The 15,239-nt window shown below is 35.3% G+C and overlaps 1 protein-coding gene across 1 annotated transcript; it reads right to left on the minus strand.

Annotated features, from left to right (window-relative positions):
* Window positions 1–536: 536 nt before the first annotated feature.
* Window positions 537–1,703, minus strand: LOC128247041 (histone-lysine N-methyltransferase SETMAR-like). The gene is given in 3 exon segments (XM_052965674.1): window positions 537–760; window positions 763–1,168; window positions 1,171–1,703. Coding segments are annotated over 3 exon segments (1,002 nt in total). The 5' UTR covers window positions 1,543–1,703.
* Between the last annotated feature and the right edge of the window lie 13,536 nt (window positions 1,704–15,239).

Here is a 15,239-nt window from a genome sequence, read left to right on the forward strand (position 1 = left end):
ACACACACACACACACACACACACACACACACACACACACACACACACACACACACACACACACACACACATATATATATATATACTTTGTCCTACAATCTGAATCTTGTTGCCGACCTGAAAAGTTTACTCTCTTTGAATAGTGCAGTTCTAAGTACAGAGATATTGCTACATAACTATATTTCTCATTTTCCAAATGCAAATAGCATGTGAATAGTTATCACCATGAAATTATTTTTATTATTGTTATGATAATTAAAGCAGTAAGCTAGGAGAATCTTTTAGCTCGTCGGATAAAACTCATATCGACATTTTTTCCGGCTCTTTACGTTCTAATTTCAACTTCCGCCAACGTCAATTGTGTCTTTCATCATTTCGAGATTGATAAAATAAATACCAGTCAAATACTGCGGTCAATCTATTGAATACCTCGCCATCAAAATTACCGGCCTTGTGTTATTAGGTTGTCAAGACAGTTCTTGCGGTTTTTAGGCTTTAACTTCAGATGCACATATCTCGGCTCAAACAAAACTTTATTAATCAAAATAAACACCATCAGAATCAACACACATTTGCCAACGCGAAACAAGTTTATTTATGCCAGTAGCGTAAAAATCCTGCGTTCTGGTGACGATGAAGTCGTTGAAGGCGTGTTTAGCATCGTCTTGGTTTTTGAAGCATTTCTCACGCAGGAATTTGTCGAGATGCTTGAAAAAGTGGTAGTCGGTAGGCGAGAGGTCTGGTGAGTATGGCGGATGAAGCCCAATTCGTTCAACTTCTGCAGGGTCAGTTGTGCGACGTGCGGCCGAGCGTCATCGTGGAGAAGAATTGGTCCTTTTCTGTTGACCAATGCTGCCTGTTGTCGGAGTTTCTTATGCATTTCATCCATTTGTTGACAGTATTTCTCCGCCGTAATGGTTTCACCTGGATCCAAAAAGCTGTGGTGAATGAGACCAACCGCATATCACCAAACAGTCACCATGACCTTCTTTTGGCGCAACTTTTGCTTCGAGAAGTGCCGTGGAGCTTCGTCGGCGTCCAACCACTGAGCTGAGTTTTGCCGGTTGTCGTAAAGAATCCACTTTTCATCGCAAGTCACAATCCGGTCGGGAAACGGGTCGTTCTTGTTGCGTAAAAAAAGGGAAGACGACACTTCAAAACGGCGTTTTGTTTCTGGTTGTCGTTCAATTCGTGCGGCACCCATTTCCCAAGTATTTTTGTTTCTCCAATCTCTTTCAAGTGGTTGGAAATTGTCGTATACGTTACGTCTAATTCAGAGCCAACCTCACGAACAGTTGTGCGTGGATTGGCTTCGACTAAGGCTCTTAGTTGATCGTTGTCAACATCCGATGGGCGACCACTACGCTTATCATGTTCAAAACTCTCGTCACCGCTACGAAATTTCTTGAACCACCATTGTGCTGTACGTTCATTAATGGTTCTTGGGCCAAACGCATCGTTGATATCGCGAGCTGTTTCTGCAGCTTTTCGGCCTAGTTTGAACTGGAATAAGAAAATTGTGCGAATTTGCTTTTTGTCCATGCTGTATTCAACGTTCCGGAAAAAATGGCCTAATTATTCAAAAAGGAAAAGTGTAACACGATTAGAAACAGCGAAAAAACGGGCTTTAAAATGATATATAAAGTCAAAGTAATTTAACGAAAATTAAATTGAAAATACATCATTTAAAACCAAAATTAAAAATTCCGCATGAACTTTCTTGACAACCTAATACAATTTGAAATCATTTGCCCATATATTGGTGTAGTATAATTGCCATCAAATATTGCCTCATGCGTGTAAACCTTTACAATTATATTTTTTAAATTCGTAGAAACGCCATTTATAAAAATAATGAAAGTTGATAGTATTTCAGTATTTCAGGGTTAGCCCTCCCCATTCCTCAGGGCATCTTTGCGGGAAAAGACGGTATTCGTTTTTCTTGAAAGATTTTGTCCTAACCCTGAAAATATTGAAATACCAGGTAAAAGTATCAACTAGTTTTATTTTTATAAATTCTATTGTTTTGGCTTTAAAAATTTCTAATTATAAACATTCATGTATATATACATGTATATGTGTGCGTAAGTGTGTGTGTGTTTGTGTATACATATGTGTATATATCCTTTGAGAGCCTCATAAGTGACCTGACATCTTTAATTTCGTTTACGGCATACGTTTTTGAGTATACATATAAAAGATCCTATTTCATTATTCAGCGACGGCCTAATGATACCAACTTACAATAGCAGTTTTATAGGGTTGTAACGAGCTGTGCCGATATAATGTAGGAGGAATGTTGTAGTTGTAGTAGTAGTAGTAGTAGTAGTAGTAGTAATAATAATAATAATAATAATAATCCATAGATGAAATTTATAAGTATTTTAATGCACCGCTACGCGCATTTTTACAAATCTCATGATTTTTAAGATCATAGTCGCATTCCTGGGATGATTACGGTGTAATCCGTAATATGTATGGACAGGTGGATCTTGCGTTCATGCGTTCATTTCATCAGGCGATATCACATTAAAGTTGGAAGCAACAAATATATAACTGAAATTTTTAACAATCAAAAGGTTCATTGTGGTATGTGGGCAGTTCTGAGTGTATTTGTTAGGGAGGAATAGAAGGTGACCGAAAGAGGGAAAGGAATGGTAATTATAAGGAGGTGAAGGAGGATGTGTGATAAAGCTAGACTTGTTTTGATATTTGCGTGCGCGCCTTTGGGATGGGTAGTATAGTTCATTTGTTTAACCTTAGTCACAGCAGGCATTTCCTCCACGAATTCAGATGTTGGGTCAAGAAGCAAACTTAGTTTTGGTATTGAAATTCATTGTCTGAGCTGACAAATGATGTTCCCTTAAGGGTAATTTTAGCTACTTCTGGTGGTACAGTGATATAGCATAAGAAGGTAATGTTTTTTGTTTAGCTTAGTTTGTTTATATGGTCTTCTCTTGTACAGTTCGATGCTAATGACGGTTAGTGTTTCTCTGTTTCATAATGTTCTGTTCGAATTCTGGAAAGGACGCCTTGATCTTATGATTGCATGATATAATTACTTCGGAATGTCTATTAATTATGTTTTCCCTGGATGTGATGATCTTCAGGGTTTCCTCTAGACATAACATACACACCCACGATGTTCAGTTGTGTGATTTACGTTTTTAATTATAGACCAGTTGGTCGTATACTCCACTTCATTCTGTTTGAGCCTCCAGATGAGGTTAGATAATGATGTGCAGTGCCTTTTGTTTTCATTGGAAAATGACATAAGATGGTTGCACAGACGATTTTTTCATGGTGTTTCTGGTTACACCAATGTACACATATTTTAGTGCACCCGTGTATGTATATATACACACACACGCACATACACACGCGCACATACATATATTTACACATGCACCTATATATACAAAAAAATTACGTATGTATATATTTAAATGCGTATTAAATACGTATGTATCTGTGCGTATGCAAACAATGATTTAGAAAGCAATGGAACTGCAGGTAGAATATTAAATATACATAAGAATAATTACTAAAATTCTTTTCCATACTCATTTAATAAAATTACAATATTTTGACTGATTTATACCCCCTCTCAAAAAGTAAGAGGAATAGGAGAATGTGCGTAGGTTCGCTTCTTTTCCAGGTATGTAAGCGGTGGTAAGACGTAACGGCTTCATTTGTACGTATGTTTCACACGCTGAAGTAGGTAATAGGTTATATGAATCTGCCTTCCATATTGGTACAATAATTGCTTTCTCTTGTACTTAAATGCTGCTGCTATGTTAAACCAGAACGAGTGTTTCATTGTTCGTTCCAAACATAAGTTTCCAGTACAATAAGTTGTGCGTTAGATATTTCTTACACAATGTTATTCAATCCATGTTGTGTGAAGGTCATGGTCCAAAGAAAAAGTTGGAATGACACTGAAACACCATGTTTTCCAAGAATATAATCTAGAAATAACCTTCATCGTCGCAAATAAAATAATAACAACAAAATAAAAAGAAATAGCATGAAGTACTGCTGTCGCAATAATTTCTTTCAGTTGTCTGGATAGTAGTCAAATGCTATAAACTAAAAAATATATGCAAATGAAATAAAATGAAGGTTTGATTTCTAAATAGTTTGGAAATTGTATATTTGATCAGGTAAGCATGCAAACTTCCTTAAGATTTACAAAATAGTACAAAAAAGAAATGAGGGGTAGGGGTAAAAGTGACATCTTTGAATAAAGTTTGTATTCCGTCTATCCGACCAGCTAATGTGAAACATTTCAATGTTCCACGATATCCAAGCATTCTGATTCAATTTTTCCTAACACTCCCTTCCTCACTTTCAAAAGACTGAGAAAATAACATTACGCTCATTTTGTTAGTATGTGCCTTCCTCCTGTTTTACAAATTCCAGATCCTTTAATTCCAAGTTTAAGAAACTGTGGTTGCCCTTCAACCAACCTCATGTTATATTAAGTGTAAACTCTGAATTGCCTTATATGTTTGAAACGGGACGTCGTCCAGGTGACTGCTTCTGCAAGCACGTTCATAATGTTCGCAATGCCATCCCAAACAATATTCACACTAGCAACCAGATGTTTCGCTAGGTCACTCTTTTAAGCAGATTTAATTCCATCGCCATTAATTTTTCCTCTGAGTTTTCCAGCGTCTCGAGGTATTAGTGAACGTCTTTCGCTTTCCTAGCCCGACTCTACGTTTACTAATAGCTAATAGCGAGATAGAAATATTCTGCGTTTAGTGGAGCGGTGTCAACTTTAAGGTTGTACCCTGTGAAATTTATAGTTTAGCGTGTCTGACACTGTAGGCTTCTAAATAAACAGAAATATCTAATAAAATCAACATGTATAATCTTATTGTTTACATTGTCTCTTCATTGATTGAATGTTATAATTATTTTTTTAAAAATTATTTGTCATATCAATATATTTGTCTGCTTAAGGCTGCGAGCTGGCAGAATCGTTAGCACGCCGGGCGAAATGCATAGCGGTATTTCCGTCTGCTGTTACGTTCTGAGTTCAAATTCTACCGAGGTCGACTTTGCCTTTCATCCTTTCGGGGTCGATTAACTAAGTACCATTTACGCACTGGAGTCGATGTAATCGACTTAATCCCTTTGTCTCTCCTTGTTTGTCCCCACTATGTTTAGCCCCCTGTGAGCAATAAAGAAATAAATATATTTGTCTGCATGCATTTACTTTATGCATATTTCGGTATTATGTATACCTGTCATGTATTTGCGTACATCATTAACATATAAATGCACGTGGATGTATGTATTCATATATAAGTTTATATGTACATTTATGCATTCATGTGTTTGTGTGTGTATGTGAGGGAGGCGTCTGTCTCCAAAACTCCAAAGTTGAGTAACATTTTCATGCTTGGATTTGTAAACTACGATAAGAATGGCACTGGTCAACAAAGAATTTGTCCCAAGGAAAAGAATACCTGTATCTCATATGTTTTTGCATGCAGAATTAAAAAATAATGTCTAATTTTCTGTATCACCCACAGTTCCACGACATCCCTCTGAGTTCCTATTACGTGGGCTAAATTTCAGTTAAGCTGTTGAAATGTGAATCTAACGGTTTAAGAAATACTCCTAATTAAAATTTGTATGAATAGAATTAACCTAGTGAAATCATAATTCCAACTATCTGAATCAACGAGTCCGTGAATATATATGAAAAAATATGAAATGAACAATATGTAAAAATACTAACACAGAAAAAGCACAGAAAAATATGTAATATACTAACACAGAAAAATTAAAACAAAACACGCGGGTGAAAAAAATCTCGTGGTGTGAAGTATCAAGTGTGAAAAATCAACATAGAAGAAGTGAGCCACAACACAGCATGCGGTTGTCATGGTAATAAACTGCTAATGCCACGCTGTCTGTTGATTGGCTAAAATACCCAAGTTTCCCAACTTTAATTCCAAATAACATCAGATTCTTTAATTTACGAGATGAAGGAATTAGTTGATCATAATCAAAATTCAGAGTTGCGTCGATACACCAAAATTGAAAGCAATCTGAGCAAAATTAAAAGGGGTTCATTTTGCGAATGAAAAACACTAGATCCTAGCTTAATCACAGAATTCAATAGTGTGATTGGCATTTGAGGAGAAGAGAAATTGGTGGGGAATTTATTTGGTCGTGGGAGAAAAAGAAAGTATGTATGAATAAAGCACGGTAGGGTAGGGAGTTTAAGCACAGCTAGTGGTCAACGGGTGTAAATTGGTACAAGAAAACCAAAAAAAAAAACAAAAAAAAACGAAGTGGCGAAAGTGTATGTAGGAGTATGTATTATGTATTTGAACGTTTACAGTTGGAAGGGTAGGAGTGGAGGGAGTAGAAAACTAAGGAGAGAAGAATATTTTAGGTAGTAAGTAAAAATACAGATAGAAATACAGATGATTAAGGAATTAAAAGGGAAGAAAAAATATTGTTGGTTTAATACGCAGTGGTAGTGAGGAACAATGAATGGGAAAATAATATATGAGAGTTATGGGGAGACAAGGGCGGGGTGAGGTTGTAATTATTGGTATTTCGAGAACACGATGTTTGCAGGTGAATATTATATTGCTGCGTTCATTGAGACAGTCCGTGGATTGCAAAATAGCCATGACCTCGGTTATACAGAGATCACACTTATTATTATATCCGCTGTAAGGTTTGGGGTGGATGATTATGGACTATTTGAGAGTGTAACGAGTTGAGTCAAACGTTAGTTTATTAATAAGTTGAGATAACGATGTACTGTTAGATTTTGTATGGGATTTGAAGCTAGAGTAGTGATTGCTCTCTTTAGCTTTGAAGGTGGTGCTACATGAGCCGATGTAAATGTAGTTGCAGTTGTTAGTTGATACTGTGCACTTATAAACTATGTTTTTAGTGAGACAGCGGTTATGTAAAGTACAGGAGGTTTGATGTCTTCAGCTACATATGTTTGTAGGCGGTGTTCCGGATGAGCTTGTGAGTGGATTGTTATTTAGTGAGGAATCGGTGTTTGGTTCGTTATTATAGTTGGTCTGAGGTTATCAATTGCTAAGGGGTTGTATGGTATGATAATTATTGTGTCCGGTGGTATTCTCTGTGGTATTCTCTATTATAGCAGGAGGTATATTTGAGTGTTGTAGTAAATTTAATGGTTGGGTGTTAGCAATGGCACTATACTTGTAGTTATGAGGGGGTTGTTTTGTTATGGCAATCGGTGTATTGGGTTTATATGTATGGAGTTGGGGGTTATGTTGAATTAATTTACTAGGGTGGGAGTCAGCCGTTAGTGGATTTCGCAGTTTCTTGTTGTTAAGATGTTGGGTAACTCCGACAATTTTATAGATTGGTGGTTAAATATTTTTCTAAATAGGATGTTTTTCGAGTAGGGCGAAGAAGAGATTGGGTACTCGAGTTTGGACGTTAAGGGCAAAGGGGGAGGACCATACGATGTCTCGGGTTCTAATTCATTTAATCCGATTAGGTGGGTTCCCTGGGTGGAGATAGGGTTTTGGATGTGTATGTTGGTGTCTGTTTAGATGGGTTGTGGTGTATATAGGATTAGGAGGTTATCTAGTAGAGAGGTGTTCGTTAGGTCGATTGCTACACCAATATTTGGGCGGGCATTTGAGGGGTGGGGTAAGGGGTTAGGTCTATTATATGGGGGTTGGGAACTGTTGTTTGGTTTGGGCTTAGTTGAGAGAGGGATGTTCCATGTGAAGATGTATTCAATTGAATGTTTACACGCCGTAGGGCACAGTTGTAGTATTCAGCATATTGATCGAATAAATCATGATTAGCAGATAATGAGATCCGGTAGGATACACTTTCTACAATAGGTTTTAGAACGGAGGATACACATGTGTATACATATGTTTAGATACATTTAAATATCTTGTCTTTGTAAATGTATAAAACAAACCCAGTGATTGATTTTGCAATATTTCATTACTTCAATCACTACACTTGTGTTACCCACACTGATATGCCATTGGTCATACTTCACCCACAAGATGTACCTGAACATATAATCGTTATTTAAGACTACACATCTTGCTGTGAGATCCAGCCAATCACCGACACATTCTGGGAAGTTATTGTGAACCTTTTCCAGTATATATATAAATATTTTTTTTGGAACAGTGGATCTCGAAACAAATAAAGCTATAATTAATTGCGTATAAATATTGCGTTAAAAGCCATTGGATAGAAAATGTCAAAGGCTCTCTGTATGTACATGTGTGAGTGTTAGCACGTGTATGAGTATGTATGTATTTTTTGCGGTAACAAATTGACAGCTTCTAGCTGATGTGTTTGTGGATATTTGATATCTTTTATGCCAAATAATTTCTCATTTTGCATAATTGTTTTTTTTTTAACAGACATCAAGAACAGACATCACTCATTTTAGTTTTTGTGTTATTTATCTATATATCAATTTACTAGTTTATTCCTAATCATACCTCAGTAACTTAACTCAATTAAAACTAGGTTTCTTAAAAGACACAGACAAACACAGTTTTTGTTATAATATCTGACGGTACTCACTCTAGATATCCGTGAACAAAATGATGAAATTTACATTCCATTACAAGTCAACGAAATTATTTAAAGTAAATTTGTTTTAGTCATTGCTCGTAATTAAATATATATCATGAAAGATAATATGATATATTCAGTACATATCATCGATTTACAATTCCGCTTATTTAGTCTGTACATAACTGCGTAGCGACATTTATAATTGGATGAAAGTTTTCGCGTAAGTATGCATTTTTTATCTTTTACCTTTTTACTTGCTTTACTCATTAGACATGCTGGAGCACTACTGAAAGGATTGGTCGAACAAATCGACCCTAATGTTTTTCTATCGGTTTCTTGTTGTCGAATCACTAAGTTAGGGGACGTAAACAATTTAACACTGATTGTCAAGCGGTGGTGATACAGGCACAAAGACAAACGCGTGTTCACTCGCACGCACACGCACGCACGCACACACACACACATACACACATACACACGTGACAGGCTTCTTTTAGTTTTCGATTATTAAATCCACTCACAAAGCTTAATAGAAGACACTTGCCCAAAGTGCCACGCTGTAGCACTGAATCCAGAACCATGTGGTTGGGAAGCGAACTTTTTACTATACAACTACGCTGTGAACCAGAAAATGGATCTCCCTAGGTTTTGAAGTTGTACAGTTTCTGTCAAATTACGTAGACGAGAAAAGTCAGAATAGAAAAGTGTACCCTTCAAGCAAATTTCAGGTTAAATCAGCGTGTGTAGATTGTATGACATAGTCGGCCATATGAAAAACAGCTTCAGTTCATTCGACGGACTTCTCCAGTTTTTGTCTGTGCAAACTTACAAGACTGAGATAACTGAGAAAGGATACATTCGAAAATATAGTTTAGATACTCCTAATAAGGTGAAATGGTTATGATTTGAATGCCGTTCTTTGTAAGTTTTCTCAACGAAGGTTGATCTGGGGACATAACGACAAAAAATTTGGATGTTTTATTGATCTACCTATAGTTTATTATTTACACCGTATGTAGTTGGTAGAAATCAAACTGAATGCTTTGTAGATTAAATGCTAGCGATTTTCAGTTATGTTCTGATTTCCGATTTAGTCGAAGTTGACATTTAATCATTCCGGGGTTGATAAAATAATTAATATTTACGATTAAATATTCTTTTCTAATTTAGGCACAAGGCCCGAATTTTTTTTTTTGGGGGGGGGGCAGTCGATTAGATCGACTCCAGTACGCAACTGGTACTTAATTTATCGACCCCTAAAGGATTTACGATTAAATATTATTTACTGAAATTGCATTGGGATTTCCGGGATTGTGCGAATGTAATAACTCACTTAACAAACATTGGTATTATATCTTTCTACTTTATAAAGGTTAAAAAACAGTCATTTTACATTACCATTTTAATGAGGTACGCTTTTAGAGAGAGAGAGAGAGAGAGAGAGAGAGAGAGAGAGAGGATATGTTTATATGACTAAATAATAGTGCGTGTATGTGTGTGTGCATGTGTGTGCGTGCGTGCGTGGGCGCGTGTTTTAAGTTGGCAGTAACAATATATCACAGATAGATAATATCAATGTGCGGCAGCGTACTCTAACCGACAAGTTACTTCACCAGTTGCTAGAGTCCCATAGTCGAGCAAGGATATCTGCTCTACAATACCATGCATTGCATACATGTTGCGAGAGAAAGGAAGTCAATGAAATCTCCCCCAGTATTTGATTAGTAATTTATTCTACCAATCTCGGAAAAATTACGAGCAAAATTAATCTTGATAGGATTTCAACTCAGAATATAAAGAGCCACAACAATAATCGCAATGCGTTTTCCGTTGCTCTAAATATCCTTTCAATCTACTGTACTAAATGTTCGAAAAATTTTATAAATTATAATGTAACTGAGTAATATGTATTGATAAAATAACCTAACATTTTAGAGAACATTATTATTACTGTTGTTGATTTGCCCTATGTAAGCCTAACTGAGCAACTTAGACGTTTCCAATCATGGTTGATTCGAATTTTTCAGATACAATATATCTGGAACAAAATTATTAATATGCTCTGTTAATCATTTTTTTGCTGGGTGATTGTGGATAATTGTAAGATATTGTAACTGGTCGAGCGCCTAGTTGGTTGTACTAAAAATATATTATTGCTTTCTATTCCTTACATCCAGAGAACACAGAATACCATTGAGATTAGAATTCAGTATTCAAAGTAATTATTAATGACTGAGCTAGACATCCTTCTATTACTGAAAATTCCTGATAATATTAATATTTTAAGGTAAGATGTTAACAAAATGGTAGCAGCATTCATGATGTTTTGTATCGTGGCTGGGAAGATTGAGAATAAGAAAGTTTTTGGACTTACAAATGGGGAGTGTACTCTTTTGCTTCCTTTTTTTTTTTTATCGGATTTAAGATAGGTGTCTAATGAACTATATCATGCCCAGCTGTGAGATTAAAACATTTCTGCTGCAAATCGTTAAAATAAGTACCGGACTACGGCCCAAACACTCAACTAAAAGCCTTAGAGAGCGGTAACACTGCATGGTCATATCTATTGACTGGAACCAGTCAAAGAGTAAAAACACAATTACAGATTATTAAATATAATATAATATAATATGATGTGTGTATAAATTTCTTTTCGATGTGAAAGATATGGATTAAAGTCTAATTTTATGCCCCTTTCAGACATGTTTAGGGATATGTAATTGAAATTCTTCCTGAAACATATCAGATTGCTCGCGTAATCCAAACAAGTTGATTTCATGGTTACTAAACCAAGTTTTATGTATTCTTCTAGTTTGAGGAAAATTAAGTTAAATATTCCTAAAAACTTCAATCTCTAACAATGACGAAGCAAAATGTTTATATTTCCAGTATAGTTATGGACATTGTATCACTATGAAGGATAAACAGTATTTTTTTCTGCTCAATTTTACTCCAATATCACTGTCCACAATTAGTTCATGATTCTAATTTTTTCCTTGAAACGTCGTTTTGTAATGTACGTAATTACCAGTATTGCATCATAAACTACGCGCAGTAATCACTAACTAAATTAAGCAAATTCTGATTTCAATAAGCAATAATTAGAACTATTTGCACAATAAACGTCCTGTCTTAGTGACCGTCGAGAATTATATCTAGTAAATGAAAATTAAGACGAAATTAACCTTCAGGAATATGTCTATTGATTACATCATGTCAATCTCTCAATGCGATCCTATATCCATTCAATCATACTTCTGTCGAAACCACTTTAAAAAAAAAAATCTTTCGCAAATTATAGTATGGCTTGCAATGCGTTGCTTACCTATGCTTTTTAATTGAACTGAATTAAGCTTTGTGTTTGACAAAAAAATAATTAGAAGCCTAATAACGGTGAAATTAAGAAACCAACTCATAAATAAACGAAACCCTCGAATCCATGTCTGTACACACACACACACACACGCGCGCGCGCGCGGTCGCATGTCTGAATGTATGTATGTATGTACCCACGCGTGTATACGCGCATAGGTACACCATGACCTATACTCACGCAGATGAGGGCCGATTCATATGATAAAGAAAGTGAACAGAATGAAATACTTATTGAAAATATTGCATATCAACGTCTTTCAATGATGGCAGGTGAATCAAACGTACTGTGGTACGCTGTAGGATATAAATAATATGACCGCTTGCTTACTGGAGAATCTGTAAGTTCGATTTAATGTTTTTCTTTCTTTAAAGTATCACCATTATAGGTATTTATAATCCGGTGAAATTAAGAAATCAACTCGTAAGTAAACGAAACCCTCGAATCCATCACTGTACACCCTCCCCCACAGAGTCATATATCTATGCATTTATGCATGTTTGGAGATAATCAAACCGAATTTTCATCATTTCGAACCACTCACCCAATGAATATTTCTGCCAAATTTGATGAAATTCCGTTCACTGGTTTTCCAGTAATTTTGCAAACACACAAACAGGCAAAGACGAGTGATTACAATACCCTGCTTTGGCTTACGCGCGCAGGGTAATGAAATTATCGTAACAATTTACGGAACACTGTTACACAGTGTTTTCTTTAAACGACAGTCTTTGATATTTATGAAGAATTTGATGACAATCGTATTTAATATCTGCTAAACTGTCATCAGATGATGTTTGCTCAAACTTTAGTTAGCAGCTCGAAGTTGTAATGATTTATGTTTGTTGGTCTCTATTTCCCTGAAGATAGAGTCTGTGGAATCGTAAAGATCAACAATCTACTTCCTTGTAGCTAACATTCTTTTGTTCTTGGTCTTGGATGTAGCATGATATAAGTTCCTAGATCAATCTTTGTCCCATACCTTTTTGTTACACATCTCATTTCTGTGGTATTTCTACGTGAGGTATTTATGTTGGGTTTAATTAGATATTTTTAATAGGGAATGCATGTTGCAATATCTCAGTCAGAATTATCATCAAACTAAGAATGCTTCCGACCAACTTGAATGCTGAGAATCTATAAGACATACATCTCTACTAATGCCCGTCAAAATGGAATGATTCTCACTATCTTCTCTTGTACAAAAAAAAAAAAAAAAAAAATATCAGGTCAAAATTATTGTTTTACAGAAAATTTCGATTTGATTATAGGAACAGTGATTGATACTGTAAGTTTTCAGATACCTTCTTTTATTACACAATGGTATGATATTGTTTTTCGGTTTACTTGAGAAATAACAATTAGACAAAATTGCACATATTTTATTTTCATGAATTTGTATTAACTTCCAAGATATGGCAACTTTTCATTCGGATGATTTGTAATATATCCCGACATGTTGATGTTATAATATTCTGTACGAAATTTATCATATTTCCTGAAACGGCATTTTTTATACATTCTGTTTGTGAATATTGTTTGACTGCTTCAACAGAACTTCGAGTATCATTTAGGAAAACTGGAAGAATTAAAACAATTTCAGAAACTAAGTTTTTATTAATATTCTTCAAGTTACCAATTTTAAATCTTTAAAATATCATTTACTATTTTTATTGGCACAATAGGTTTAAAATACTTTGAAGTGAACTTTGATAAAAATTAGGGAGTTTAACTCAGAGGTCGTAGAGCAAACTTTTATCGTAGATAATATTTACTTTAACAATTTCACACATATATATACACAAATAAAATATACATGGAAGTACATACCATGCTCTCTTGCTTTCAAAATATCCTTCACGTAAAAAATACACATGTAAAATGATGAAAGAATGTTTGTGTGTGTGTGTGTATTTTCATTATTTTTCTTTCGTTCATTTTAATCCGCTTTCAGTTCTTGCCTTTCCTGCACTAGCTCTTATTTTTCCAACTAAAAGATAACACATTCACATACAACGCGCGCGCGTGCACACACACACTTACACACGCACATACACACGCACACGCATAAGTGACACTTATATACACACACACACACGCCCATGTGGGCGCACACACACAAACACACATACACACACGTGTACATGTATGCATCTGCATCTATGTTTATATATGTGTCTATGAGTTACTCCATACTTTTGTAGAATACAAATTTATTCTTATACAAGGATGTTGTTGAAAGTGACTTGGAAGTTTCGACCAGCGAAACCATCATCGTACTGCTGTCATTAGAGATAGTCTTGCCTTTAGATAATCTCTGCTGAGTTAAAAGCATCTTTGGATGTGTGGGCTTGAGTGGGATGGTGATTAGTTTTTCGAAACAGTTGTAATGGGGAGGTATTTTGATAAAATTTTGTTGATTAAATTTGGTGTTATGTTATCGTGTAGTATTTATTCATGCAAGTAGAACTTTGTAAACAAACCTGTAGGTGTTTCTCTTTTGTTGGGTAGATACAAGGTGTGACAGTATTCTTGTTGCGTTTGGTATTATTGTATTTAATCCTTTTGCTTTGACAATATAAAGGTCGAAAATATAAAGTTCAGTATTTAAGCCCTTAACAATTGGGTGTGTCAACTTTTTCCCAAAATACTGCAGGTAGCTTGTAAGTTTAGTCTGGTCCTATCTTGTTTTTTCAGTGTACTCCCTGTTTTCATTTGTAAGATAGGTGTTATATTTTAGGTATGTTATGGTTTTGTTAGTATAGAAAATTGTTTCTCTTGTGCTTTGATGTTCACAAAAATATTTGAGTAAAGGATGTATGTTTATAATTTTATTAGTATATAGGGATTTTAAACTTCCTGTTTTGTTGCAGTAGAGTTTGTTTGGTGTTTGTTTATAAGGTTTCTTCAACATCTGTTCAAGTTATATGCTGAAGTGGGTCTGGTATAAAGGGTATTTCTTTTATTTCTTTTATTTGCTTCAGTAATTTGAATGCTGCCATGCTGGAGCAAGGCCTTTAGTCGACCAAATCGACCTCAGGGCTTGTATATATTCATATATAAAAATATGGGAAGAAAAATATAATTTGAATTTAAAATAAACTACAAAGTTTGTTTACATACAAGTATGCATTTCATTTGTGTTTATGTAGGTTTGCGTAGTTCTATTAGGGAATCTTCTGTGGGGATTTTAGTTGGCGATACGCACTGCAGTCCGACGATTGCTTAACTGGCCAAAACTTGGAAGTCACTGTCAACATCATTCATGTATAAGAATAATATATATATATATATA

This window comes from Octopus bimaculoides, chromosome 2 (assembly GCF_001194135.2).
Source record: "Octopus bimaculoides isolate UCB-OBI-ISO-001 chromosome 2, ASM119413v2, whole genome shotgun sequence".
Classification (NCBI taxonomy): Eukaryota; Metazoa; Mollusca; class Cephalopoda; order Octopoda; family Octopodidae; genus Octopus; species Octopus bimaculoides.